This window comes from Moschus berezovskii, chromosome 9 (genome assembly GCF_049115385.1).
Source record: "Moschus berezovskii isolate FMDL1 chromosome 9, NW_MosBer_1.0, whole genome shotgun sequence".
NCBI lineage: Eukaryota > Metazoa > Chordata > Mammalia > Artiodactyla > Moschidae > Moschus > Moschus berezovskii.
The window spans coordinates 18,677,905-18,705,883 of record NC_142468.1 but is presented as its reverse complement, the minus strand read 5'-3'; the positions used below and the strand labels follow the sequence as shown (position 1 = coordinate 18,705,883).

The 27,979-nt window shown below is 57.5% G+C and overlaps 2 protein-coding genes across 15 annotated transcripts in view; one reads left to right on the top strand and one right to left on the bottom strand.

The window, feature by feature from the left end:
- Positions 1-25,115, top strand: part of PAPLN (papilin, proteoglycan like sulfated glycoprotein) — a 30,474-nt gene extending 5,359 nt beyond the window's left edge. The window contains exons 3-30 of one of the 4 annotated variants that reach the window (XR_016038167.1): positions 2,568-2,683; positions 3,577-3,637; positions 3,915-4,017; positions 5,891-6,021; positions 6,802-6,925; positions 7,376-7,456; positions 7,551-7,723; positions 7,830-7,953; positions 8,395-8,521; positions 8,883-8,948; positions 9,488-9,695; positions 10,198-10,380; positions 10,868-11,009; positions 12,968-13,048; positions 13,218-13,476; positions 14,463-14,583; positions 14,917-15,055; positions 16,034-16,496; positions 17,507-17,644; positions 17,755-17,879; positions 18,147-18,300; positions 18,884-19,021; positions 19,688-19,815; positions 19,923-20,031; positions 20,772-20,938; positions 23,429-24,401; positions 24,480-24,546; positions 24,937-25,115. Coding sequence is in view for 2 of the 4 variants with exons in the window: in XM_055436772.2 (XP_055292747.2) it covers positions 2,568-2,683; positions 3,577-3,637; positions 3,915-4,017; positions 5,891-6,021; positions 6,802-6,925; positions 7,376-7,456; positions 7,551-7,723; positions 7,830-7,953; positions 8,395-8,521; positions 8,883-8,948; positions 9,488-9,695; positions 10,198-10,380; positions 10,868-11,009; positions 12,968-13,048; positions 13,218-13,476; positions 14,463-14,583; positions 14,917-15,055; positions 16,034-16,496; positions 17,507-17,644; positions 17,755-17,879; positions 18,147-18,300; positions 18,884-19,021; positions 19,688-19,815; positions 19,923-20,031; positions 20,772-20,938; positions 23,429-23,613 (3,846 nt within the window). In the remaining 2 variants the exon portion in view is untranslated. Of the gene's footprint in view, positions 1-2,567; positions 2,684-3,576; positions 3,638-3,914; positions 4,018-5,890; positions 6,022-6,801; positions 6,926-7,375; positions 7,457-7,550; positions 7,724-7,829; positions 7,954-8,394; positions 8,522-8,882; positions 8,949-9,487; positions 9,696-10,197; positions 10,381-10,867; positions 11,010-12,967; positions 13,049-13,217; positions 13,477-14,462; positions 14,584-14,916; positions 15,056-16,033; positions 16,497-17,506; positions 17,645-17,754; positions 17,880-18,146; positions 18,301-18,883; positions 19,022-19,687; positions 19,816-19,922; positions 20,032-20,771; positions 20,939-23,428 lie in introns of all 4 variants that reach the window. The other 3 variants (XR_016038166.1, XM_055436772.2, XM_055436773.2) reach the window with 3 other exon arrangements.
- Positions 25,116-25,172: 57 nt separating this feature from the next.
- The window catches only part of NUMB (NUMB endocytic adaptor protein), a 176,226-nt gene continuing 173,419 nt past the window's right edge, over positions 25,173-27,979 (bottom strand). For all 11 annotated transcript variants that reach the window (XM_055436776.2, XM_088839470.1, XM_088839466.1 and 8 more), the window contains one exon: positions 25,173-27,306. In XM_055436776.2, coding sequence (XP_055292751.2) covers positions 26,591-27,306 — 716 coding nt within the window. In that variant the 3' untranslated portion in view covers positions 25,173-26,590. The remainder of the gene's footprint in view (positions 27,307-27,979) is intronic.

Genomic DNA, 27,979 nt, shown 5'->3' with positions numbered 1-27,979 from the left:
ATGCACAAACCTCCATCCTCACCCGAGATCCTGGGTGGTGGCGGGAGGCTCACTACGTGAGGAACAGTTTGCTTTTCCACATGAGAACTTGAGTTCTTTCTAGGGAAAACGGCAGGGATTTTTTTCCTCTAGACATTATTATGTTGTGATGCCCTAAAATAAAGTCCCCTTCAAACAAACAGGACATACTTCCAATCCACATTTTGCCTCCCAGCAAGAAAGCAAGTCTAACACCCGTCCAGCTCCTCAGGCCTCATCCAGTGTCCCCTTGGTTCCCCCGCTGAGGTTGGTGGGAACCTGGTGTAGGAGCGGAGGCCTGGCGTGAAGCCAGCCTGCTCTTGTGTCCACTTGTTCCTACAAGCTCCTCTCTTTCTGTACCTCTTTTCCACGCACTGGGATGGCCAGGTTGTTCTGTGGAGTCAATGAGAGAGTATGTGTGTAGCATGTGGACTTCTGAAGTCAGTTGCAGGGCACCAGATCCTTCTGGCGGGAACCTGTATCCATTAGGGTTATTTTCCTGTTAGAGTCCCAAATGACAGTCCTTCAGCAAAAAAAAGACCTGATTCCTCTCTCTCAGAAACACGCATGATCAGAAATCTAGGGATGTTCTGTCTCACCAAGTGCTCCGGGATTCTTGTACCTTTGCTTCAGTATGTGAAACTTCTGTTCCTAAATTACCACATAGTTTCGAAGGCTGCTCCAATTGCAGCCATCACATCTGATTTCTAACCAGCAGGAAGGTGTATAGGAGGACTAAGAAAAACGACAAATGAACACGCAAGCTCTCTCTTCAGGAGATTACAGGCACTGTTTTATTATGCTTTATTGTGCTTTGCAGCTAGTGCATTTTTTTAAACAAATTGAAGGTTTGTGGTAATGCTGCGTTGAGAAAGTCTGTCAGTGTCATTTTTCCAATAGCATTTGCTCACTTTGTCACATTTTTGAAATTCTCAAAATATTTAAACTTTTCAATCATTATTATGTTTGTTATGGTGATGTTTGATTAATGATCTCTGATGCTACCATTGCAAAAAGATTACAACTTGCTGAAAGTTTGGGTGATGGCTAGCATTTGTTTAGCAATAAGGTACTTTTTAATTGAGGTACATACATTGTTTAATGCTATCACACACTTAATAGATTCTAGTATAGTACAAACAACTTTCATATGTACTGGGAAATCCTCAAAGCTATGTGATCTGCTTTATCACAATATTTGCTCTATTCTGGTGGAACCAAGCCTACAATATCTCTGAAATATGCCTGTACTGGAGACTGCTGCTGCTGCTGCATCACTTCAGTCGTGTCCGACTCTGTGTGACCCCATAGACGGAAGCCCACTAGGCTCCCCCATCCTTGGGATTCTCCAGGCAAGAACACTGGAGTGGGTTGCCATTTCCTTCTCCAATGTGTGAAAGTGAAAAGTGAAAGTGAAGTCGCTCAGTCGTGTCTGACCCTTAGCGACCCCACGGACTGCAGTCTACCAGGCTCCTCCATCCATGGGATTTTCTAGGCAATAGTACTGGAGTGGCTTGCCATTGCCTTCTCTGACTGGAGACTGCTAGGAAAGAAAATCTCACTAAGTCGTGTCCGACTCTTTGTGACCCCATGGACTGTATATACAATGCATGGAATTCTCCAGGCCAGAATACTGGAGTGAGTAGCCTTTTCCTTCTCCAGGGGATCTTTCCAACCCAGGGATTGAACCCAGGTCTCCCGCATTGTGGGCGGATTCTTTACCAGCTGAGCCACAAGGAAGGCTGCTACCCAGCATCTTTCACGTACATCTCATTGACAATAATTTAGTGACATAGCTGTGGCTGGCTGCAGGAAACCTGGGAAATGAACTTGGGTGGGAGGGCAGCCAGCTATCCAACTAGGAGTCAAGGGTTCTCTTCATGGGAGAAGGGGAGGATGGATACTGGGAGACTCCTGGGGGCCCCTGCCACAACTTGGCAGGAAGAAATCACCACCCCATCCTAACACATACATACACATACACACACATGCACACAATTAGATTAAGTTCTTACTAGGCCAGAGCTACAAAAAATGGCGCTGCAGGTGGATGGCATTCCCCGCACACGTGGAGCCCATCCTACCTGATGACATGCCATTCCTCCTGCGCTTTTATATCTCCCTCCTGGGAGGGCATGCTCTGCTGGTCCGGGGGTTCCATTCAAGGGCATGCTTGTAGACATTTTGGTTCTCAGACCAGACTCTGCCCAGCCAGGGGATGTCATGGTCAGACATGGTCAGGGAAGAGCTCTCTGCCCATGGCTTGCCCACTGTACTGGGTACATAGGGGCTGCTGGTGGAGGCAGCATTGACGGATCGGAAGGCTGGGTTGGCTCCCAGATCCGTATGGTGAAAGCTGGCTTATTCCACAAATGAGGATGTTGGGGTGCCTGGGGGAGCTGCAGTCCTGAAGGCTCGGCTCTAGGAGACACCATCTCAGGCTCCTTGCAGGGGAGGGCGATGCTCCAAGGCTGGGAGCAGGGCAGCCCTGAGCACTCTTGTGGGGGCTCCAAGCGCTGACTCCCACTGCTGAGTGTGTCCTCCTCCAGGCTCCCCAGGTGAGGCGGCAGAGTGACACCTGGGGTTCCTGGGGTAACTGGAGCCCCTGCAGCCGGACCTGTGGAGGGGGCGTCAGCTTCCGGGAGCGCCCCTGCTACACCCAGAGGTAGGAAGGCGGGGATGGGCCAGCTTGTTAACAGCGAGCAGGCGCAGGGGAGCGGCTGGGTGTCCTGGGCCAGTGCCAGGGCCACAAGGGCAAAACCTACCACACGACAGATTTGTTCTGGGAGCAGCATCAGTGGAGAACTTGAAATCAAGTCATTTTCGCATACTGACACTCTGATTGCAACGACAACCATATTTCAGGGAGCTGGTGCCTTTCCTGCTTCATCCACCTGAGTCTAGCGTCTCTGGCAGTGCCAGCAGGTGTAATGAATTCTTGTTGAATTAACAAATAATCCTCAAAAATTCCTAACGTGTGCGGTTTCTCTGCCATCAGCCCCTTCTTCAAGTATAGATGTTTCTCACTCTAAATGACTTATTAAGCTCCTGCTGTGTGCCCCACACTCTGACCAGTACCTACCATAGGGCACAAAAGAAGGGGTGATGACGCTCTGCCTGTCGGGGGTTTAACGGTTCCTGAAAACTTTGCCTGTTAGGCAGAGAGAACATACTATTCTGAGTGTTTTATCCACATTTACTCCTCTTAAATGGCAGAATAACCAAGTGGGTATATATTGCATCTTATTGTATCTCCAAGGACAGCTTTTGAGTCTTCTCTGGGAATATGCTTTAAGAGGTAGAGAGGCCCCGAGTTAGCCAAGCTCTAGGCTAGTTAGCCTTCTGGGTCGGCTTCTCCCGGGTCTCAACACAGGGCTCATTATACCTGCCTAAGGGGGTTTGTGAGCCCCTTCCTCTCCTGCCACCCCTCTCGCCCAGCAGTGCCCGCCGGGTAGCTCCACCACAGCTGCGGGTCGGGGGGCCTGTGGGAGAGCCCCAGGAGGGGGCGGGGTGCTGGGTCCTGGGGGTTCGGCTCTTCCCAGTGCTCTCGCCCTGCAGGAGAGATGGGGGCTCCAGCTGCGTGGGTCCCACCCGGAGCCACCGCTCTTGCCGCACAGAGGTAAGGTGCAGCCCCCGGGCCCCCTCTGCGGCTGACATGCTGGCCCTGGGAAGCCCCCCACCCCCGCACGTGGCTGCACGGCAGCCGCTTCCTCACCCCGCCTGAAATGACACCGTCACCTCCTTACCCCAAGCCCCCTGGAGGGGGTTCGGGAGCCCTGGGCGGGGAGGCTGCAGCAGGGGTTAGGGGAACAGGGCCCGGCCTCCCGGGGCCCAGCGGGACGGCGGACCCCAGTGGTGGACCCCGAGGCCCCTCCCTCACCCCCTCCTCCCCACAGAGCTGCCCCGACGGTGCCCGCGACTTCAGGGCGGAGCAGTGCGCGGAGTTCGACAGCCACGAGTTCCAGGGGCGGCGCTACAAGTGGCTGCCCTACTACGGGGGTAAGTGCGCTGTCCTTTGGGCGCCCCTGCTGCCCCACCCTGCGTTGTCCCACGCGGGGCCCCTTTGGGGAATCGCATTTGTACACTGACTTTGCATTTCGCAGTCCTCACTACCGTATTATGATGCTCAATCGTTCAGTCCTGTCCCATTCTCTGTGGCCCCATGGACTGCTCGGCCCATGAAACTTTCGAGGCAGGAATACTGGAGTGGGCTGCCATTTCCTATTCCAGGGGATCTTCCCGACCCAGGGAGCCAACCGATATCTCTTGCGTCTTCTGCATGGCAGGCGGATTCTTTACTTCTGAGCCACCTGGGAAGCCCTCACCATATTCTAGACGCGTTGTCAAATACATCTAAAGAAAAACCTCCAGTACTCCCAGCAGGGCACAACAGTGGTGACCATTTTGAGGTTTTCCCATCCTTTCCCCCTGGGTATACAATGTTTCAGGCCAAGCCTCAGCCAGTTCTGTGCAGTTTTGAGCCTTATTTTTTTGGCCTGCTCCTTGATGCCTTCCTCACTGGCAGGAGTCTCCGGGTGGGGTGCAGGGGCAGGCTGAGGGGTTGGGGTGGGGCTGAGACCTGTGCCCAAGTTTGGGCAAACTGCAGGCAGGGCTGCCTGGGGGCAAGAGCTCATTTCCTTGGAATCTCTGGGGCTGGAGGCCATGCTCTGGGTAACTTTGAGGAGGGTGTAGGTCATTGATTTTTAGAGCGATTCAGTTCAAGAAAAACAAAAATCACTAACATGGTGTAATTAAAACATTTTCGATGAGTCAGATATGCTGTAGGATAATCCTTCCCAGTATGAGCTTTCACTGCTCACTGTAGATGACTCCTGGAAACTCTCTGGCACTCTGGATTCCAAATCAGTGAACATTTTATGTCTTGTGTGTGCTGTGGGCTGGGGGAGGGGTCTTGGCTAGAGGTAGAGGCCCCAGTGGGGTAGTTTGCACTCATTGCTCCTCCTGGATCCTAAGGTGAGGGTATGTTGAAGATAATTTGCTAAAAACCGACTCATTGGAAAAGACTCTGATGCTGGGAAAGATTGAGGACAGGAGAACGGGGCGACAGAGGACGGAATGGTTGGATGGCATCGCCAACTCAATGGACATGAGTTTTGGCAAACTCCAGGAGATGGTGAAGGGCTGGGAAGCCTGGAATGTTGCAGTCTGTGGCATGGCAGAGTTGGACACAAGTTAGCAACTGAACAACAACAAAATATTACAGAAAAATTAGAACAGAGGAAAGTTTAAAAAGGGTTGCTGAGGGATGCCTTCTTTGTGGTGGAGGTGATTACAATCCTGTTAGCACTCCTGGGCTATTCAAATAGATAAATATAAAAACTGAAACAAGAAAATTACCTTGACCCACCTCTTTCATAGGATTGCTGCTAGCATTTCTTTCTAGCCCCTTTCACATCTCTGTTTATGTATTTGTGATTGTTACATGGTATCACTTTGCACTGTTATAAACATCTCCCCACATTACTGGTTGGTCTTCATAATCGCAGTTCTTAATAGCACAGTCCACGGGTGTAATAATCTAGTGATAGTAATTAAAGAGTAGCTGACACTCAGACTATTATAAATAGTAATGCTGAGATAGACCTCTACAAGTGTCCAGCTTTTTCCTTATTCTAGGATTTTTCCCTGACTTGATTCGCAGAGGTGTATCCACTTCATGGAGAAGATCCTTTCCCCCTGTTGGTGGTGGGATTTTGAGCCACTGGGGGTGTGATGGTGTGGGACTATGTGTGTGTGTGTGTGCGCGTGTGTGTGCGTGTGAGCGCCTGTTTCTGGTCCCACACTTCGCTGTTGCTCGCACAGGCCTTGAACCTTGCTCAGCCTCTCAACTTTCCCTTTGTGCTTACCACAGCCCCCAACAAATGTGAGCTGAACTGCATCCCCAAGGGGGAGAGCTTCTACTACAAGCACAAGGAGGCCGTTGTAGACGGGACACCCTGTGAGCCTGGCAAACGGGACATCTGTGTGGATGGCAGCTGCAGAGTGAGTTTTCCCTGCCACCCCCACCAGCTGGTTTGGGGCTTATTGCGGGATGTCCACCTGCCCCCCCACCAGAGGGTCTCCTGACCATGATGCCTTCTCAAGACTAGCTTCTAAGGTGCCTTGCATCGCCGATGTCCTGTGGCCCTCTTACCTTTGCCCTTTGAAAACTCAACAATAAGAGAAGCCCAAGTAAAAGTGACTTAAGAAGGAAAAAAAGCCATTGAGGGAGGGGCTGGCTGGCTGCAGGGGCCTGGCTGATGCTCTGGAAAATCTCTCCTCGCTTGGCTTTCTTCTCCTCTGGGTCCGCTGAGGGTTGGGCAATTTCTTCTGGTGAGGTGTGAAGATGGCCCAGCAGCCCCAGGCTTCAGTCGTCCCAGCCTGGCCACCCCCTGGGGCAGGGGGCGCTGTTCCCAGGAGTTCCAGTGACCTGGGGGTGCCTCTGGCTTGTCCTCACCTGGGGCTCTCCCGAGCGCCTTGAGCAAAGCATACAACCTGCTGACCGGCCCAGCGCTACTGCCCGGAAGCCGTGTCCACACGCTGTGGGAGAGAGGTGGCTTCTGAAGGAAAATGAGGTGCTGGTGCTGGAGAAGGGGACGTGGGTGCCGTGCAGGCAGAAGAGGTGGATGATCAGCTACCGGCCAGGTTCAAGGCTTACCCGGGCCCCCTGGCCAGCAAATGGTTACCGCGCCTCCTGGACTGGCTGGGCGGCCAGGGTTCCAGTCCGGGCGTGACCGTGACTCCCCCGGGTCTCTTGCGTCTCCTCTCACCTCCGCCTGGCAGGTCGTTGGCTGTGACCACCATCTGGACTCGTCGAAGCAGGAGGACAAGTGTCTGCGGTGCGGGGGTGACGGCACGACCTGCTACCCCGTCACGGGCGTCTTTGAGGCCAATGACCTCAGCAGAGGTGGGGTCCTCGTGGGGTCTGCAGACGGTTCAGACCGGGGTCTGTCGCCTGCCCCTTCCTGGCGTCTTGCTCGCTGGCATGGCACCCAGACGGTGTGATCTGGTGCTCAGGTGGTGAAAGGCCTGAGGTCACGCCTCAGGGTGGAGGCCAAACCCTTGTCCAGGAGCCTGTGGGTCCACGCTAGGATCTCCACCCACTTACCCAGTGATGCCTGGACGTGTCCTCCCCCCATCGTCCCCATCTGTCCCCTCCCTTTCCTTCCCCTCCCCAGTTTGGGGGCTGGACCCGTCCATGCTCTGTGCAGCCATTTCCTCCTTCAGAAACACTTTCCCAAGCCCCCAGCCCTGCTGTGTCCTGCTTGGTGACCCCACCTGTGTGGCCGGGCACTGGGCAGCCTCAGGGCCAACTCCTCCCTGTGACTGGTGGTCCCAGAGTGTCTCTGCCCCTCAGGCTACAACCAGATCCTCATCATCCCCATGGGAGCCACCAGCATCCGCATCGAGGAGGCGGCCGCCAGCAGGAATTTCCTGGGTGAGGACAGTTTTGGGGTCCAGGGCGGGGCCGTCGCTGTGTCAGGGAGGTGGGTCCTGCCCTGGCAGCTGACTGGGGTGCTCCCCTGGCACAGCGGTGAAGAGCATCCGTGGCGAATACTACCTCAACGGGCACTGGACCATCGAGGGCCCCCGTGCCCTGCCCGTGGCCAGCACCCTCCTGCACTACGAGCGGGGAGCTGAAGGGGACCTGGCCCCCGAGCGGCTCCACGCCCGCGGCCCCACCTCGGAGCCTCTGGTCATTGAGGTGAGGGGGGGCAGGCACCTGGCCTCCAAGAGGCTAGCAGGAGGGCTTCGGGGTGAGCAGGGGCGGCCCCCTGGCGTCCGGCCTCAATGGGGACCCTCCTGCACAGCTCATCAGCCAGGAGCCCAACCCGGGTGTGCACTTCGAGTACCACCTGCCCCTGGGCGCCCCCCGGCCCGGCTTCAGCTGGAGCCACAGCTCGTGGGGTGACTGCAGCGCCGAATGTGGTGGAGGTGAGGGCAGTGGCCTGGGTGGGGGCGGCGCGTGGCTGTGTGCAGGGCTCGGCTCTCTCCTGCAGGCGTGCCAGCCGCGGGTGGGAGGTGGACAAAGAGGTGCAATGTCTGCACGTCACGGGGCCACCTTGGGGAAACCCAGGAGTGGGGGGACTCGAGAACCAGAGGGCTTTCTGGAGGCAGTGGCATCTCCTAGGACATGGTACTCCTTTGGCAATGGAGGGTGGGCCTGGAGCCAGTGCCTCGGTGTCAGAGAGGGGCTCCGTCACCCACAGATAAAGGTCTCTGAGCCTCAGATGTGGTGATGGCCGCCTACCCAGGGGGGTCACTGAGACTCGATCAAGGTGACTCTCGGGATGTGTCCAGAAGGGAGCCTGGCCCAGAGAATGCATTGGGCGAATGTGGACTGACCGGCTGCCTGCCGTGGCCGGGCCTCTGCAGGTCAACAGACCCGCTGGGTGTTCTGCACCATGGATGACGAGGTCTACCCCGAGCACCTGTGCCAGCCCCAGCCGCGGCCAACTGACCGCCGCCCCTGCAGTCCGCAGCCCTGCCCACACACCAAGCGGTGAGGCCCTGCCCGCCCCTCTTCCCAGGTGGGGCCCAAGCTCTTTGGTGGGAAGGGGGTGGAGGCCTTCAGCTGCTTTAGGTGTTGGGAAAAGGAGGAGGCTGGGGGGCTCCTGATAGCTGCAGCTGGCATGGGGAGGAGACAATTGAGGGGCCTGAGCGTGAGACCCTGGGTGGTTCTGTCTACCCTCGTGCGCCCACACAGTGCCCAGAATGTCCAGGCTAATGGCGGGGGGGGTGGTATGGGTACCAGAGGCCCCATTGGTGTGAGCTGGCAGGGAATTGGCGGATGCCAAGGAGTGGACCAGGGCTTGGGCCCAGGGGCCTGAGGGCATCGGCGATGCCTTTGTTTGTGCACAAAGGACCTCTTACGTGCACCGGCCCAGAGCGTGGCACCTTGCTGGGGCCCAGCGTGTGTGCAGGAGCAGGTAATCCTCGGGCCACCGGCTCCCTGCAGGGCTGTGCCATCTTCCACCCGGTGGCCTTGGTGGCAGGCAGCTGGTTTCTTGGGATGGTGGTAGGCTTGGCTTTGCATGTGCGGTGGGGGTCGTCCTATTGTCCAGGGCCTGGGGCCCAGGGCCTGGAAGGGCCACTGCACATGTGGCTGAGCATGGCCCCTCGGGGAGATGTCCCCCTCCGCTAAGGTCAGACCTGGAAGGAGTGGAGTCTGGCTGGGGTGATGGTGACCCGTTGAGAAGGAGAAAGGGGTTCATGTGAGGATAGGAGCCCTGGGAGGGAGGCAGCCAGGCTCCGTGTTTATAGGGACCCAGGCACAGTGGTGGGAATGCTGAGCAGGGCTGGACCTAGGCCTTTGGGCAGGGCTCTCTGCCCCTCACCTGGACGGCCCGATGCTCGGAGGATGGGCTGGGGAGGGGTTCCCCACTCCGCTCCTGGGTGCCACCCCCCTGGGCCTGGACCTCAGACCCAGTTGCAGGGCCTACCTCACTGCACTCCTGCTCCCTGCCAGCTGGAAGACAGGGCCCTGGACACTCTGCTCGGCCTCCTGTGGGGGCGGCTCCCAGTCCCGCTCTGTCTACTGTGTCTCATCTGATGGGGCCAGTGCCCAGGAGGCTGCCGAGGACGCTGAGTGCGAGGGTCTGCTGGAGAAGCCCCCGGGCACGCGGGCCTGCAACCTGCAGCGCTGCGCAGGTTGGAGTGTGGAGCCCTGGAGTGAGGTGAGCCTGGCCCCTCCGGGACGGGGTGGCCATCAGGAGCTGAGTGGTGGGCCTGGGCGGCAGCCAGCAACTCTGAAAGGCTTGTCATCCTCAGGGAAAGCAGCTGCTGGGAGAGAAGGGACCTGCCAGGTGGTCCCAGAGGCTGTGGTCAAGGCTGGGGCTTGGATCCCTGCTCCAGTGCTATTCCTCCTTCTCAAGGGTCCAGGGCGGGTGGGAAAGAGCCGGGCACGTTGTTTGGGGGGCAAGGGAGGGGCTGGGGCTGCTGGTCACTGCTTCTGGCCAGCTATGTGTGTATTGGTCAGCTATGTGTGTAGCATTCGCAAATAAAGGAAAATGCACTTCAGCCCGGTGCCCGCCACCGTGGTTCAGGCTGAGTGAGCTCAGGAGGGTGACTCGGCCTCTCTGGGCCTGGGGCCAGGGAGCGCTGTCTGCCCTCCATGCCAGGCTGGTGGGCCCCCAGCTGGGCGAGGACCAGCCTGCGCTGACAGCCCGGTCCTCACAGTGCTCCGTCAGCTGCGGTGCGGGGATCCGGAGGCGGAGCGTCACCTGCCGGGCTGACGAGGGGTCTCTGCTCCACGCCTCAGAGTGCTCCTCGGAGCACCGTCCCCCGCCCACTGAGCCCTGTGTGCTCCACGACTGTCCCCCGCTCAGTGACCAGGCCTGGCACGTGGGCGCCTGGGGGCTGGTGAGTACTGCCCCGCCCCTCGGCTCCCCCTCCCTCCCCCCTGCGCCTCCCCCTCCCTGCGCCCCCCCCCCCCCGCCTACCCCTCCTTCCCCCCTGCGCCCCCCCTCCCCCACTGTCAAGTCCTGGTCCCTGGGTCTGAGGTGTAGGACCAGGCATCCTACCTCCTTCCTCCTTCCCCCATCTCCTTCCCCCCTCCCCCTCCCCTGCCCTCCCCTGCCCTCCCCCTCCCCTCCCCTCCCCCTCCCCTCCCCTCCCCTCCCCTCCCCTCCCCCTCTCCTCCCCCTCCCCTTCCCCCTCCCCTCTCCTCCCCTCCCCTCCCCTCCCCTCCCCTCCCCCCCCTCCCCCACTGTCCAGTCCTGGTCCCTGGGTCTGACTATAGGACTCAGGCGTCCTCCCCTCCCCCCTGCCTTATGGGCACTCCCCAGCCTGACGGTCTCTCCCACCATGAGGTGTGTTCTCTCTCCCATTCCCTCCTGGGGGTCCTCAGTGCTCCAAGAGCTGCAGCTCGGGCACTCGGAGACGCCAGGTGGTCTGTGCCCTTGGGCCCCCCAGCCGCTGTGGGAGCCTGCAGCCGTCAAAGCCCGTGACCGTGGAGGCCTGCAACACGCAGCCCTGTGATCTCCCTCCAGGTAAGGACGGGAGGGGCAGCTGGAGCCTGGCCCAGCCTCTTGCCTTGGCGGCAACCTGGCCAGCACCTCCTGCCCCTGCGCCTTTGCCTGTGCCCTCAGCCCCCTGGACCACCCTCCTCTCGGGTCTCCATGTGTGAGGCCTTTGCCGTCCACAAAGGCCAGCTCGCGGCAGCCTCACCAGGCAGCCGTGTGTCCCCCGGAGAGGCAGCACCTTTCCATCACCCCCAGAGCCCTCTGTGACTGCTGGCACACTTAGGCGCGGCAATGGTTGTTCGTGGCTTGTTAGGCCTACCAGCTGTGAGCTTCTCGAGGGTCAGGTCCGCTTCCTTCTTCCTGTCTTGTTGTTCATTTCCTCAGCCCTCTTTGTGACCCCCCTGGACTGCAGCACACCAGTCTTCCCTGTGCTTCACCATCTCCCGGAGCCTGCTCAAACTTAGGTCCATTGAGTCGGTGATGCCATCCAACCATCTTGCCCTCTGTCGTCCCCTTCTCCTCCCGCCTTCAATCCTTCCCAGCATCAGAGTCTTTTCTAATGAGTCAGCCCTTCCCATCAGGTGGCCAAAGTATTGGAGCTTCAGTCTCGGCATCAGTCCCTCTAATGAGTATTCAGGACTAATCTCCTTTAGGACTGACTGGTTTAATCTCTTGCAGTCCAAGGGACTTTCAAGAGTCTTTCCCAACACCACAGTTCAAGGGCATCAATTCTTCAGCACTCAGCCTTCTTTGTGGTCCATCTCTCACATCTGTACATGACTACTGGAAAAACCATAGCTTTGACTGTACAGATTTTTGTCGGCAAAGTGATATTTTTGCTTTTTAATATGCTGTCTAGGTTCGTCCCAGTTGTGGCATACATCAGGACTTCGCTGCTTTTTATGGCTAAATTGCATTCAATCTTATGGATGTACCCAGTTTGTTCATCCACATGTCTGTTGATGGATATTTGGGTTGTTTCCACCTTTTGGCTTTAGTGAATAACGATGCTATGAATATTCATGTAGAAGTTTCTGTGTGGGTGTATGTGTTCAGTTCTCTTGGGTTTATACTTAGAAGTGGAATTTCTAGGCTATATGGCAACCGTGTAACTGTTTTGAGGGACTGCCAGGCTGTTTCCACAGTGTCTCCTCCATCCTTTATTCCCTCCAGCAGTTGTGTGAGGGCTCCATCCTCAGCCTCAGCCTCGCCGACCCTTGTTATTTCGGTCCTTCTGATTAGGACCATGCTAGTACCTGTGAACGGAGAAGGCAATGGCACGCCACTCCAGTACTCTTGCCTGGAAAATCGCATGGATGGAGGAGCCTGGTGGGCTGCAGTCCATGGGGTCGCTACTAGTCGGACACGACTGAGCGACTTCACTTTCACTTTTCACTTTCACACATTGGAGAAGGAAATGGCAACCCACTCCAGTGTTCTTGCCTGGAGAATCCCAGGGACGGCGGAGCCTGGTTGGCTGCCGTCTATGGGGTCGCACAGAGTCAGACACGACTGAAGCGACTTAGCAGCAGCAGCAGCAGCAGTACCTGTGAAGGGGCGTCTCCTTGTGGCTCTGGTTTGCGTTTCCTTAATGGTCGATGGTGTTGAGCATGTTTTCACGTGCTTTTCAGCCATCCCTGTGTCTTTGGAAAAGTCTTACGTTCAAGTTCTTTGCCCATTTAAAAATTGGATTATGTTTTCCTCAATCCAGTTAAAAATTTTTGTTACCATTTTTTATGTTGTTGGGATCAAACATAAATGCTCTCTTTATATGCGATTTTTCTCTTTGCTAAACATATGACATGGGTGTTTTCTATGTGACGAGAGACTCTTGAAACCTAGGAAGGGTACTGTCAAAAACACAAGCCTGCTTCTTTTCACTTCTGCTCTCCTGGGTTTCCTGGGTCCTGCCTGAGCAGTGGGGTGGGAGCAGATGTTGGGGTGGTGGTCTTCCCTCTGTGCCCTGATGCCCCGGCTCCCTGCAGAGGTCCCCAGCATGCCAGAAGTGCACACCAGCCCCAGGGACCCCCGGATGTCTTTGGGCCCACGGGAGGCCTCTGCCTCAGGTGAGAAGCTTGGTGGAAGCCCCCAACCCTGGGACCCTTGGGATGGACGTTGAGGGGCAAGTGGTTGTGGGGGAAACGGATGTGGAGAGGAGGGTCTGACACAGACAAAGCCAGAGGGTGAGGGGCCAAACAGAGGCATCACGAATCTTTTGTTTCCTCCTCTTTCTAGATTTCAGAGACCAGTGGTGGGCACTCCAGGAGCAGCCCTCAGCACAGGGTAACCCCAGAGGAGACCAGAGCCCACCCCTGTCAGCGCCGGGCCCCGCCCCGTCTCTGCAGCTCTCCTCATACCGGCAGCCTCTGCGGCCAGGCTCGGGGCCCCGCGACTGCAGACAGAGCTCCCACGGGTGCTGCCCCGACGGCCACACCGCATCCCTTGGGCCACAGTGGCAAGGCTGCCCTGGGGCCTCCTTGTGTCAGCAGAGCAGGTGGGTGCCTCTCCCCAGTCCCCAGGTCAGAGAGGGAAGGTGTTTCTTCAGGGGGGTGTCTGATGGGCAGGGCAGTGTCTCTGCTCAGAGCGGGTAGGGTGGGTTAGCAGAGCTCAGGAGCGGGACTCCAGGGCTGTGGTGTCTGAGCTGCCCAGTGCGGGCAGAACTGGGGACTTGGCTTCCTCCCGCTGAGCTCCATAACCTGCTGGGTGGGGGTAACAGCTCCCCACTCTCTCTACAGAGGTCAGCCTGTTGAGATGTAGCCTGAGGCTTGGGGAAGGCAAGTAGGGTATGAATTCTAGCTCTGTGATCCAAATCAGACTCCTGCTCTCTTGGGCTGGGGTGCTAAGGGCCACAATTCTGGAGTCAGCAGCTTGGGGGTGAGTCTCAGCTCAGCCAGCGACCCAGCTGTGTGACTTGGGGCAAGTTACTTAACCTTTCTGATCCTGGCTTTCTCTGCTGAGAACTGGGAACAGTGACAGCCACTGTCTGGGGCCACTGTGAGGATGGACCAAATCACATGGTGCCTGGCCCACAGGTGCTTCGATACATTCCTTCCTTCCCACCTCCCGGTTGGTGGAGGGGAAGGAAGCCATGGGCTCCTTTGACCCTGCTGCTGCCCCATCTCCCAGCCATCTCCATTCTGTAAAACCTCCCTGGGAGCCTAGTGTTTGGGAAGCTCAGGTGACTTTCCACCTTCTTGGTTTTGTGGTGGGATGTGTGAGTTGAGGATCTGTCGATTATTAAGGGTTTAGCTCTGCTTATTGTCTTCCTGGTGCCCTCCCTGGGAGCCCCTACACGGTGAGTGACGTGGCGGAGACGGGTTCACCACATGATTCGCCCTGTACGCAAGGGCCTGCCATCTCCCCGCTCGGATCCTCACCTGGTCAAGCCCCCTGGCTCAGGGAGCCTCAGAGCTTGGATCTGGGGTGCTGGAACTCAGGGTCCCTGGTGGGTCAGGGGTCAGGGCTGTGATGTCTATCCAGGTTTGGGTGCTGCCCTGACGGGGTAACCGTGGCTGAGGGGCCCCATCAGGCGGGCTGCACGAGCTCTTACGGACGCGACAACGCCGGGGGCAGGCCAGGATCAAGAACAGCGGCCTCCGCAGTGAGTGTCTGCTCACCCCAGGGCCACGAGTCCAGCCCACAGGCCTGCTCAGTGTTGCTGTGACGCGGGCTCATGGCAGCTTTGACCTTGAGGAGGGAGGTTCCTGAAGCTTGCTGGCCTGGCTCTTCCTCTCGAAGGCACAGACTTCTGCGACAGGCTGGGGCTGGGGGTTTGTCTGGCCTCCGGGATCTGATCTCCAGGGCTGGGATTCTGCTTGATGGGGTCATAGTTCTGTCCTTCTCTCTTCCTGCCATCCTCCCCCCAGCAGCCTGGAGTCCTCCCACCAAGAGCCAGACCTCCATCTAACTTCCTAATCCTGGGCTCTCTCCCCAGGTCCCCAATGCCCACCAGCCCCAGGCCCAGCGGAATGAGCCCAGTGAGTGCCGGGGCTCCCAGTTCGGCTGTTGCTATGACCACGTGGCCTCCGCGGCAGGCCCCCTGGGGGAAGGCTGTGTGGGCCAGCCCAGCTCCGGTGAGTGGCCGATCCTCCTTGTCCTTACTGGTAGGAAGGCTCTCGCCCCACTCTGCTCACCGCCCCGCCCCCCAGGCCTTCCTCCTGGCTGGCTTATCACTCGTTTCTTCCACCAATACTTCCTGGCACCTGCCAGGTGCCAGGCTGGAGAACGGTGTTGGATTATCCTGCCCGACAGGTCATCCTCACCCCTGAGTTTGCATTCGTGGCTGCCTGGCTGCCTGTGGGAGCCAGGAGCGTGGTCAGTGGGGAGTCCACGGAGAAGGAAGACCTGTGCTGCCCCTTGGGGCTCAGCCCCCTCCAGAGGCAGCGGTGGGGGGGCCGGGCTGGGATGGATGGGGTGCCCACCCTGCCAGGGATGCGTCCTGGAGGGAAGACTGTGAGGTGGGAGCACGGTGCCCACGTGGAGCTGCCAAGGACCGTCTTGGGGATGCCGGAAGCCAGGGGGCAGAGTCTGCAGGGAGCTGGGCACCTGGGTGGGGGGGCTTGAAGTGGGGGGCCTGGAGGGTCACATCTGAGTGCGGAGAAGGATGGCTAGGCTGGGGGCTGGAGAAGGTTCTGAGCTGCTAAGGGGCCCCAGGAACAAGGGTGGGCCCCCTCCCTGGGCATCTTGGCAGCCTGTGGGGGCTCAGGGCTGGGCACTCCTGCACAAAGCATGTCGAGGGTAGGCCCTGGAGCTGCTCTGTGTGCACTGGGGTGCCTGGGTCGGGTGGGGAGGAGCATGAGGGAGCCCATCCAGGGAGGTCACAGCCCTGATCCTCTGCAGGGCTCCAGCTCTGGGGATGCAGAATAGGCTGGTTCTGCTGGGGTCCCAGGGCAGTGAGCAGAGTCTGTCCCCAGAGCCAGTCAAGGGCCCTGGCAGTAGTGTGGATGTGCTCTGAAGCTGAAGCTGGGGAGGGCCTTGCTCCTGAGTCCTGGGCCGCGTTTGCAGCTTCCCTACTGGGTCCCGATGACCTGCGTGCTTCCTGCCCCCTTCAGTGTACCCCGTGCGGTGCCTGCTGCCCAGCGCCCACGGCTCCTGCACCGACTGGGCCGCCCGCTGGTACTTCGTCCCCTCCGTGGGCCAGTGTAACCGCTTCTGGTATGGCGGCTGCCACGGCAACGCCAACAACTTTGCCTCGGAAGAGGAGTGTGTGAGTGCCTGCCGGGGACCCCAGCCCGGGGCTGGGGCCTCTGGCCAGAGCACCCATGGAGATGGTGGCAGCAGCGCTCCTGGGGGCCAGCAGGAGGCCAGCCAGCATGGGCCAGGGCCCGTGGTCCAGAGAGGACCCTTGCCTTCCGGTGGCCTCCGGTGGCAAGACCAAGAGCCTGGGCCGGGGGTGACGGACCACAGACAGGCCTTTGGAGAGGGGCCCTGGGGCCAGGAGACTGGGCCCAGTCCCCCTGGACTGAGCGGAGATGCAGGGCGACCAGCGCCTCCTTCCCACGGCTCCTCCTACAGGTGAGGCCCCGTCTTCCCCAGGTGGGATGGGGATAGGGACCCAGGCAGGCCAGGGGCTGAGCCTTTTAGGGCTAAAGCCCTGAGATTATCTGGGCCTCCCTCTACCTCTCACCTGGAGTCTTCCAGCTTGGAGGGCTTTGCTACCATCATTCCGCAGATGGGGAACCCCAGGCTTTGGAGACATGAGGCTTGCCCAGGGTCGGGTGGATGGTGGTGCCTGAATTCTCCAGCAGGCCTTGCTGGTATGGTCCAGGGCCTGTCTAGTTGAAGCTTAAGAGCTTCATGACCTTTGGCAAGTCATACAGCTTCCCGAAGCCTCAGTTTCTCAACCTGTAAAATGGTGACATGATCTCATAGGTTTAGTGTGGACCCCGTTCGTTGTCTCTTTTTGACTGTGTCATATTAATGAGAGCTGGGAAGATTACAAACAAACCTTTGAATTCTCGAGGGATCAGGCGTGTGTTTGGTTCCCCAGCTGCTTCTCTCCCAGGCCCTCCATCCTGGGGCCCTGTGCCTGCTCTGTGCTCATTCTTCTTGGCTGTGCTGGGTCTTTCTGTGCAGGGTTTTCTCCACCTGCAGCGAGCAGGGTCTACTCTCTGGTTCTGGGTCACGGGCTCTGGGCGTGCGGGCTTCGGTAGTTGTGGCTCGTGGACTTAGTTTCCCTTTGGCATGTGGGTTCTTCTCGGATCAGTGTCTGAGCCTGTGTCTCCTGCACTGGGAGGTGGTTCTTACCCACGGGACCACAGGGAGGCCTATATTCTGTGCTCTTGCGGAGCAAGTTGAGGGCACAGTGCCTGTGGGTCTTTGGGTGGTGGGGTGGGGAGGGTGGATTCTTGCTTCCACAGACTTCTGGAGCGTGCCTTCCATGAGAAGGACCTCTGGTACTTCCATGGGTACCATGGGGGTACCTCTGGTACCCATGACAGGGTACCAGGCTTTCTGTGGGGACACACTGATGAAGGGACAGTCCCTGATGCTGGCCCTCGTGTGACTCTGCCCCACCTTCCCAGGATCACTCTGGCGGGCTCGGAGCCCTCCGTGGTGCAGGTGGCCCTGGGGCAGTTGGTGCGGCTCTTCTGCCCGGAGGATGGCTCCCTGGACCCCCACTCCAGGTGGCAGAAAGACGGGCGGCCCGTCTCCTCTGACAGGTGGGTGCAGCCAGCCCGCTCCCCCGCCCAGCCCCTCTGGTTCCCGGGGATGGGAGGGTGAGGGAGCAGGGGACAGGGACACAGCGCTCCAGCCCCCTCCCCGCCCTCAGGCACCAGCTGCAGTCTGACGGCTCCCTGGTCATCAGCTCCCTGAGGGCAGAGGACGTGGGCACCTACAGCTGTGGCGGCCCCGGGCCAGACCGTTACTCTCAGCAGGTCCAGCTTCGCGTCACAGGTCTCGTCCCCACCCCACCACCTCCCTTGGGTTCTTCTGGGCCCCAGAGTGGGGGTAGCGGCCGGGGCGCCCCCACACGAGAGGACTAGGGCGAGCAGCGGGCCGCGGCATCCTGGCAGCCGGGCCCCTGTGCTGCAGGTCGCCTGGGGCGGCCGTCTCGCCCCGTGTGGCCCCCGCTTCTCGTCCATCCCCCGCCAGCCTCATGGGCACCGTTCCTTCCACCCGCTTCTGCCCACAGCTCACCCCTTGCTTCTGGCCTCACAATAGGGGGTGACGTGCCCGTGCCTTCTGAGGCTGAACCGAGGCACTTCCCCGAGACCAGGGACCCAGCCCAGGACCACAGTCCTCGGGACCCCAGCCTCGGGGGCCCCGCCGCGGACCCGGGAGCCGCCGCTGCCTCGCACCCGTGGCCCCTGAGCAGGTGCGGGTGTTCAGCGCTGTCTGCCGTCTGCCTGGCCCGCCGAGGGCCGGGGCCGGGGAGGGCTTGGTGGGTGAGAGCAGCGTGGGGTGGACAGTCCCCAGGCCGGCGTGTGCTGTGACCGGGCTCGCCGGCTGCCTGCTCAGGGCCCTGGGAGGAGAGGGCGAGGCGAACGTGGCTCCCAGAGCCCAGCCTCTGAAGCGCGGATGGGACGTCCTGCCCGCCACCCTGGGCACGGGGGAGCAGAGCCCGTCCTGGCCCCGGCCTCAGGAGCTGGAGGCTGAGTCGGCGGGTGCAGAGGGCTGCAGGGGCCCACGTCAAGGACCTGGCGCAGGGCGGGCAGGCCGCAGAAATTCTGGGTGGCAGAGGTGAGAAAGCCGGAGCTGGCTTTGAGCCTGGGTCCCAGATATTTGTCAGTGTCTCCCAACCAGAACAAAGGGCTGAGGCTGGAGAGTGGAATCTGGTCAGGGTTGGGGGGAGAAGGGGCCCATGAGGCCAGGTAGGGGTCCCGTCCCCAGGCAGAAGGGTGGTCGGGGGAGGCAGCGGTGAGAAGCCCCCTCACGGCTGAGCGATGCTTGCTCTGCAGGGTGCGTCTGGACCGGAGCCAGCCTGGGGTGCTGGATGCCCGGCCGGGCCAGCGGGTCCGGCTGACCTGTCGTGCTGAGGGCTTCCCACCCCCGACTGTCGAGTGGCAGAGAGACGGGCAGCCTCTCTCTTCCCCCAGGTTTGTTCATTTCCCCTCCCCGGTCCTGCCTCTGACCCCGCCCCGTCTGGGCAGATGCCATCCCCTGGTCAGACCTGAGTGGGACCCCAGGGCCTCTCTAGAGATGGGGTTGCTGGGCGGAGGGCTTCTTGGGCAGACCATGCTGGGATCTCTGGGCCTTTGCAGAGTGTGGCTAGTGGACAATGGTAAGAGGCCAGTCAGCAGGTGACAGCCTGTTGGGAGGAAGCAGAGGCAGACACCCTTCTGGCTGTAATCATAAGAGCTAACATATATGGGGCCTGTGCTGAGGCTTAATCTCTTTCACATGATGTGCAGAAGAGCCAAAGGGATGCTGTTTTATCCGCGTGTGACACACAGAAGCTTAACACCACCCAGCTCCTAAGTGACCGAACCGGGACCGAGCCTAATAAACGAGTGTAGGCAAAAACCTCGAAACCCAAACCAGAATTATTTTGTATCCGAAAACTTGCAATGATCTGCTTGTTGCCTGGTTTTAAAGTCAGGCGTCGTTAAGTAAACGAGAGTGCCAGCAGCTGGAGGGTGCTCAGACCCCTCTGACTGGCAGGGCCCACTCAGCCTCTCACCAGGGGACGGGAGACCCTGGCCCCCTTCCCACCCACCAGGAGCCCTGGGATGGAGCCACCTGACTGTGCTTGGTCCCCCCAGACACCAGCTGCAGTCCGACGGCTCCCTGGTCATCAGCCGCGTGGCTGTGGAGGATGGAGGCTTCTACACGTGTGTCGCGTTCAACAGGCACGACCGGGACCAGCGCTGGGTCCAGCTCCGAGTGCTGGGTGAGGCGCAGACTGAGTGGGCGGGTGCATGTGGCCAGTGGCCTCTGGGGTCAGGAAGGGCACCGCGGGCGTGCAGTGGCTGACAGTGGCCCCCGCCTCGGGCCCAGGGGAGCTGACCATCACAGGGCTGCCCTCCACGATGGCGGTGCCGGAAGGGGACACGGCCAGGCTGCTGTGTGTGGTGGCAGGAGAAAGCGTGAACATCCGATGGTCCAGGTGAGGCTCTGTTCCTGGCTCTCAGGCCCTCACACCCGAGCTCGTACAGCCCAAACCAGGGGCAGGGGGTCCACCTTTGTGCAGAACGTTGCTGCCACCAGCACCCCTCCCCGTCATGTCTACTCCCGCCACCTGGCCTGGTGCCAGGGGAAGGGGCTACAGCGCCCTCCTCTCTTTATGGGGAAGCCCCCCCAGGACCGCTCTCTTCTCTGCTGGTCGGGCTGCACACCAGAGCTTCTCAAGCTCGGCACTGTTGACATTCTGGGCTGTTTTGGTTGTTGGGATGCATTGGGAGATGTTTAGCCGCGTCCAGCCTCGGGGTGCCCTCCCACGTCATGGCCACAGAAAGTCTCCAGGTGTTGCCAGATGTCCCCTGGGTGGCGGATGCTCTGCTGGGCTGAGAAACACTGGGCTGCACTCAGCTCTGGGGGCCTTTGGGTGGTCTTTTACCCCAAGTCTGCGGGGCTTTTATTCATTCAGCAAACAGTTTGATGCCCCCTTCCTCCTTGCAGTGTCACGACGAGGCTAGGCACTGGGGATCCTGGGGTAATCTGAGCCTCGACACTCCAGGCAGGAAATGGCCCAGTGTCCCCCAGGCTCAGAGGAGGTTTGCCCTGAGTGCGTCTGGGTCAGTGGGCAGCTCTGGAGGGGGTCTTAGATGGCCTCCTCCTCAGCCCTGGGAGAACCAGTTTAGCAACCCCCGGGGCCTGGAGGTTCTCCTAGCATCCTCTCTCCTCCAGGAACGGCCTGCCGGTGCGGGCCGATGGCCACCGCGTGCACCAGTCCCCAGACGGCACGCTGCTGATCCACAACCTGCGGGCCAGGGACGAGGGCTCCTACACGTGCAGCGCCTACCGTGGAAGCCAGGCCGTCAGCCGCAGCACTGAGGTGAAGGTGGTCCCACCGGGTAAGGAAGGCCCACCCCAGGCAGCTGCTTGTCTTCAGGAGCTGGCTGTGTGCAGCTGGACGCGCAGGGCACGGGCTCTGCAGTCAGGGGGGCTCTGCCAGTTCCTGGTTGTGTGACTTGGGCAGGCCAGTCGTCACGTGGCCCGAAACAGCCCTGGGAGGGAACCACCAGGGCCCAGCTGTGCTGGTTGGCTTGGACGGTCATGGCTGTCAGGGCCATAGCATCTCACCAGGACCACGCAGGGCGTCGGGCCTGGCTGCCTCCTGGCTGCCAGGCTGAGCATGGAACTGGCCAGGTTAGAGGTTGCAGTCTGGTAGAAATGTTGCTTACTGACTGGGACTGACGGTGGGCTTCCAGTTTATGAAGGCAGGGACTGGGACCCAGCCAGGGCCCGGCACAGGGCCTGGCATCACTGGGTGCTCAGGCTGAGTCCATGTGTGTGTGAAGGTGGTACCTTGGTGAAGGCACCGTCCTGCAGGGGCTGCGTTTCACCTCAATTGTGCCCAGCAGATAGATCTCTTGTCCACGTACTTACCAAACTTACAAGACTTGAGACAGGCCAGAGTGCAGATTTAAGTGAGAAAGATCGCTGTCAGGGGGCCCCCACATGGGCATGTCTGTGATTAGGTAGAGGCATGTCTGCATGGGAAGCCAAACTAGAACCAGAATCTCAATTGACACTGAAGTTTGGTGGGGCTCCTAATGATGCGTGGTCACCAAGATGAAACAGTGTGATGGGACTGCCTCCGGGACAGCACACTTATGGCCTCAGTCCAGCCGTCTTTCTTCTGTCCCCTGTTAGATGAGTGTTGGTAATCTGAGACGCTGTCTTTGGGGGAGGAGGGCACCTCTTAAGGAAAAGCTATCTTCCTCTCTCCTTTGACTGTGTCGGTCCCATCAATTGAGCTGTATGCATCCGCCGTCACCCATTTAAGCTTTTTGTGGCATTTCACTGCTTGAGGCTGCCTCACTGTGCCCTGTTCGTGGTTTGCGCCTTGCTGGAACTGCAGTGTTAGTATCAGGGGGAGGGGCCTTGAGCTGGTCCCACTCTGGTGTAAGGAACACAGTTCTACTGGGGACAGCTTACAAGCTTGCTTTTTTTTTTTTCTTTATTGGAGTGTAATTGCTTTGCAATGTTGTGTTAGTTTCTGCTGTACAATAGAGAGCTCTCAAGCTTTTTACCTAGGTTTAGGCTGAGAAACAGAAAATACGGTAAGGTTAAAACATGGGGAGTGGGGGTCACCCACACTTTTCGGAATGGGAATGCCCCAGTTACGTGCTGGTTATTTTAGCCATGGTTACTGTGTGCTTCAGTTGCTATCATTAACTCAAGATGAGACAGCAGACACGGAAAGCTTATGAAACCATTTGCCCCAAGTCCCCTGGCTGGAAGGGGCAGAGCCAGGATGGTGCCCAGCCCGCACCACCATGCCCGGCACTGCTCACCTCTGGCTGTCATGAGCCTAGGAGCTATGCCGGCTGAGATTAATTTGACAACCAGAGTGACGATTGTTAAAAATAAGCATAAATGGCTTGTTATTTACATAAATGTAGGAAGTTGGTACTCTTGTTACACTGATGAGCCAAGCCTTCACAAAGCCACTGGCTGCTTAGGTGTTGTCTATTAGTTGTATCTGGGGAGAGGGCGTGGAGGGGGGCCTTGCGCAGCCCCGTGAGGTGACTTTGGGGAGGTGCTGTCAGGCCCAAGCCAAGCTGAGCCCTGAGAGCCCCTCCCAGAAAGAAAAGGGAGGTTAACTAGACCAAGTGACTTCAGTCTGGAAGACGAAGCAGCGGAATGAAAGTCCCACAGTGATTTATAAGTCACGGACGCACCAAGCAGATTCAGAGGGGAGGCACCTGGCGCTCTGCGCTCAGCGTCGCATCAGCGCCACAGCTCACAGCCTGTCCTCCCGTCACTGGCCTGACGGGCTCTGCTATCTCTGGGGGAAGTGGGAAAAACTGGGAAAAACTGGAAAGCTGGGGAGCCAAGTGACTAAGCTGGGGCTCCTGAAGGCACACAACGCTTAAAGTGGGAGGAAGCCAGCTTTGAGAGAAAGCAGACCGCTCTTGCCAACTCAGAACAGTGCTTGGGGCTGACCCCGCTCTCCTTGTCCAGAGGCCACAGCCATATATTCATGCAGCTCTTCAGGTCTCAGTAGTCAGGCCCGGGGGTTAATTTCCGGAGATGTTTAAGCAGCTGGAGAGTCAGTATCTGGGGGTCTGTGATGGGCTGTGCACTGGCTTGAGTGGCAGGGTGGGGGAGAGCTACAAAAGAACAACAGGAGGCCCACTGCACGCCAAAGCGGGGCCCACGGCAGGGAAAACCGTGTGCCCTCAGCTGGATGCACAGGTGTTACTGGGGTACAGTGACCGGGCATCTTTGGGAACCTGGTGGTTACAGCGCTACTCTCCTTTAGGGAAATGACAAGGCAGGCGAGTTTCCAGCCACAAGGAGCTTTCTTACCTCCCTCTCCCCCCGGTGTCTCACAGTGCTGGCCGCCCAGCCCCGGGACCCCAGCAGGGACTGTGTCGACCAGCCGGAGCTGGCCAACTGTGACCTGATCCTGCAGGCCCGGCTCTGCGGCAACGAGTACTACTCCAGCTTCTGCTGCGCCAGCTGCTCCCGTGCCCAGCCACCCGCCCAGCCCGTCTGGCAGCAGGGACACAGCTCATAGTGCTGGGAGGAGGAGGCAGGCTCTCGGTCTCCCCTCTCTGGCTGGAGGAGGGAGTTCTCCTCCAGAGACACTGGCCTGGTCAGAACTGCCCCCGCTCCCGCCCCCACCCGCCATGGAGTGCCAGCAGCAGCAGTCCCAGTGGTGTCGGCTTCTCTGACCCAATCACCAGTGCCTGCTGGGTTGTCAAGAAGCGGCACCTTGTTAGAAAATAAGGACATCTTTCACTTCACAGTTTCTCTAATTTGTTATACAGGATCAGCTCACTGTGTTTTTAAAGCCAGCTACCAGGGTTCTTACTTTGCTGAAAGTTGGGTGGGGAGGTGTGTCCTGTTTGATTGGGGAAGGTACTAACTCCTGGTGTGTGTGTTAGGGAAACATTTTTTGCTAGAACTAGGTCCCATCTGGGGTCCAGATGTGGTTCATCGCTCCAGTCTCTCTAGCCCTTCCTAGGGAGTGTAGCAAAAAATCAGGCTATTGTAAAACACAGTACCAACAGGATAAGGGCACCAGTGGAAGGGAGGACGACATTAACAAAGGGAAGAGGGAAGTAGTTTCAGAGTTAGGAGAGGTCATTCTTCCTCTCTCAGCCTCTAAGGCCTTGATGCTAAGACAAGAGGCCTGGTTTCAATGAGCTTCCGAGTTCCTCTCCACTTTAACTTTCTACCAGTCCCCCAGAGGACGGGCTGGGCCTAGGAACAGAGGTCTTTCTGGGACACAGGAAAAACCAGCATTACCGGGACAGGTGATTTCTATTACCAACACTCTAACTGGAAACAACTGCTTCACGGGTGAGTGATACTTTTTGGTCTACCTCTCATTCAGCAACAGAAACATGGGCCGGGACAGAGGTCTTTTTTTCTTTCCAGTTTTAAAAAACATTGAGGTGCATCCCCTTCCATGTACCATGGCTGGTTTGGCTATAGAAACTGGAAGGTAAGGGCTACTTTCTTGGACTCCACTGTTCTCTAGTTAAATCAGTATTTGTCAAATCGGTGGCATACTCCAGACCTTAGCGAGCTCTTGGAACTAGTCAGAGTGGTGGGGTACGGTGAGAGGGAAACTCAGTCTAGACCAGTGGTTCTCACACTGGGAGCTTTTTGAAGAACTGAACCTGGGGGTCTACTCCCCGGAGATTTTAATTGGTCTGGAGTATGGGCTGGATATGAGGATTTTTAAAAGCTCCCAGATGACTCTAATACATATCCACGGTTCAGAGTCACTGCTGAAGCCCAACTTCTCAGAATGTGAGTTTTGTTAAAATGCCAATTCTGACGACTAGGTCTGGGCTGGGGCAGAGGTTCTGTGTCTCTACATAACTGCCAGGTTCAATCTGCACTTGGAGCAGCAAGAACCTGACATCAGAGATGTGCTTAGGAACGACTGGAGGCTCGAGTGTGAATACAGATAGGAACTTTATACCAGCCCCCGTGAAAGATTTTCTAGCCATCAAACCAGAGATCTGCGGCAGTAGCAGAAAGGAGAGAGGACAAGGCCACAAGGAACCGAAACTCATTCGCTAATAGAGAGAAGGGCAAAGAACAGCTCTTCACGGCAAAAGCTTCTAACCACGAACATTTATTTTTGTTAAAGCAGATTATAAATTCTCATCAGTACAAATATATATATAACTTACACTTGATTGTAAGGCCAACGTTCCAAAGTAAAAATGAGATGGGAGCTTATGTTGTTACCAGAGGTCAAGTGGCTACAACTGGCAACAGGATGTTCGGCTCACCACAAGAAGAGGGATGGACACAGGCACACACGACGCGCGCGCGCGCACACACACACACACACACACACACACGCAGTGCTAACAAGACGAGGACCTCCATCCCCACAAAACTCGTGGGAACAAAACTTAAAAGGACAAAACAAAACCCACCAAGACCTACATGACAAACCAACACGGTAACCTGCGTTCCCGTCTCATGGATATGATTACGTCATTGTCACCTTAGTGTTAAAGGATTAACATAAGGAAACTGCAGCAGTATAGAAAAGAAAAGACATTCTCTATTTAGATTGAACCCATTAAAATAATGACATTAGAATTTCATTACAGGTGTAAAACCAGGACAATACTGCTTGCTATTTAAAACTACCTAGCTGACCGTACTGGTCATAAGCAGGATTGTTGCAGTGTGCTACTTACAGTAAATGATACCAAGTGAGCTAGGGAATCCCACCTGCAACTTCCAGCCCTTCCTCTTTTTCACTTCAATAGGCATCAATGATAAATCAATCTTATGTACAGTTTCTTACAGCTAACCCTTTTACCTTTGGCAAGATTACTTACAACTCATACAACTTTTTAATAGTGAGAACTATTTAAAATATTCTAAATGCATAAAAATAAAGATTTTGGCTTTTTGATATATATTTATAATATTTATTCTTACTCAAAATGGAAGCTCAACTTTACCCCTAAAATACAGCCCTGCTGGGCAGCTCCTGACGGGCCCTGCTGGGAATTCCAGAAGCACAGCCTGCCTCTCGTCCCCAGTCCCGACACAGGCCACCCTGTTCTCGATCTTTATGAAGGCCAGTGCTGAGAGAGCAGGTAGGTGAAAGGCCTGAAAAACTAAGGGAGATCGTTTTGCTTCCTGTTGTGTTTTATGTTCCAGTAAATGTGCTTTGAATACAGATTCCTGTTCAGATACTCCTGCCTCTCTGTTGCCAGAGACGGGTAAGTGGCTGAGGGAGGCAGGGCAGAGGATAACAGCTCCTTAACTTTCTTAGTCTAACTGCAAAACAGCTCTTCCCTAGGAATGGGTCTCTCCACTTGTTTCAATCACCCCCCCCTCCACATGCTATGCCTGGACATGCCCTTTGGGGACCTTTGGGATTAGTGAAAAGCAAACTGGTTGGGAATGCAAAGTCCCCTTTGTTCCTCTGACCTCCACACACTCCCCGCCACCCCCCCCCCCACGCCCAGGCCTAAGTACAGACAAAATACATAAGCCATAAGGACTGCTTAAAGTTCAATTTCAAAAGTCTTCTGTAAATCACTGGAGAAAGGGTTGGTGGGGGAGGGGTTAGTACGCTGCTTGGATTTGCTTTCCAAGGCCGCCCACTGGGCCTCGAAGAGATCCACCATGCAGGTGCCTGCAGGAGCCTCGGTCTGCTTGTCTCCTGAGGCCAACCTGCTGTCGTCTACGCCATTGAGAGCTGCAGAACCGTTGAGGTGCTGAGCAGGAGGCTTAAAGAAGGGACTGGAAGTAGCACTGCTTGTCTCGTACTGTGGGAATGTCTGCTGCTTGACCAGGCTGGGAGACTGATGGGGCTGGGCAGCCTGTGGGTGGCCTGCAGTGCCAAACACGTTGGCGACCATCTGGGAGGGAGTGATGCCCACCACGGGCACATTAGGGGCTGGATAGGTCATCCCGTTAGCCACAGGATAGGACTGGGCAGGGACAAAGGCTGGCTGCAGGGGTGGGACCACACCCACTGGCACGGGCTGAGAGGTGAGGAATGCATTTCCTTGGAAAGGTGGCACTGGCTGGGAGATGGCAGTGGGTGGAGGTGGCTGGAGGACCGGCTGCAGAGGGGCAGCTGAGGCCTGGGGCTGCTGAGCCCGGACGCTCTTGGACACCTCCTCCAACCAGCGGTCGGCCTCGGAGGGAGTGCGTCTGTGACCAGCCTGGAAGAGGCCTGGAGAGACAGCACCGGAAGACTGACTCCACTCGGTCCCTGGAAGCAACAAGAGGAAGAGAGGGAAGAATCAGGGTCTTCAGGGGCTTATTTCTTCACCTGATAATCTCAGTGATTTGAATGATCATAACGTGGAACAAGTTCCCCCAGGGGGGTGGTCTGTGGTTTTGGTAGGTGGGAGGAAAGTCTCTATTACCAGCTGAGGAGTTTTTGTGGGGGGACAGGGAGAACCCAGGAGACCTCAGCTGTGTGTCTGTGGTCTACCTCAGCCGTGTCGGGGAGCTTCCAGAGATGGCTGAACTGCACAAAACCGAAGCTGCTGGCTGGCATCAGACCCTGCCCCCACTGGTGTGGCTCATCTGTGGTCCAGAAACCAGCTTGCACATACTCAAAAGAGCTGAGGTGATTCACCTTCTGCTCTAACATGAATGAGAAGAAAATAACCAGAGACTTGCTGCCCGCCTTTCAGACACATGTCTTCCTGGTGAACTGCCTTTTTGTAGCCTTTTCTGTAGGCCTGCTGTTGTAGGAGGCAGAGTCGTCTCTTCCTACAGGCATGTTCACAGACCCAGACACAGGCTCTTGCGAGGGAGGGCCCAGGAATCTGTGTCTTGTGAAAGCTCTGTGGGTGGCTCTAGGGTCCTAAGAACTATCAATCTAACCTCTAAGAGCTCCTCTCTGACACTATCCTTCCTTAATAGTAGTTTATTTC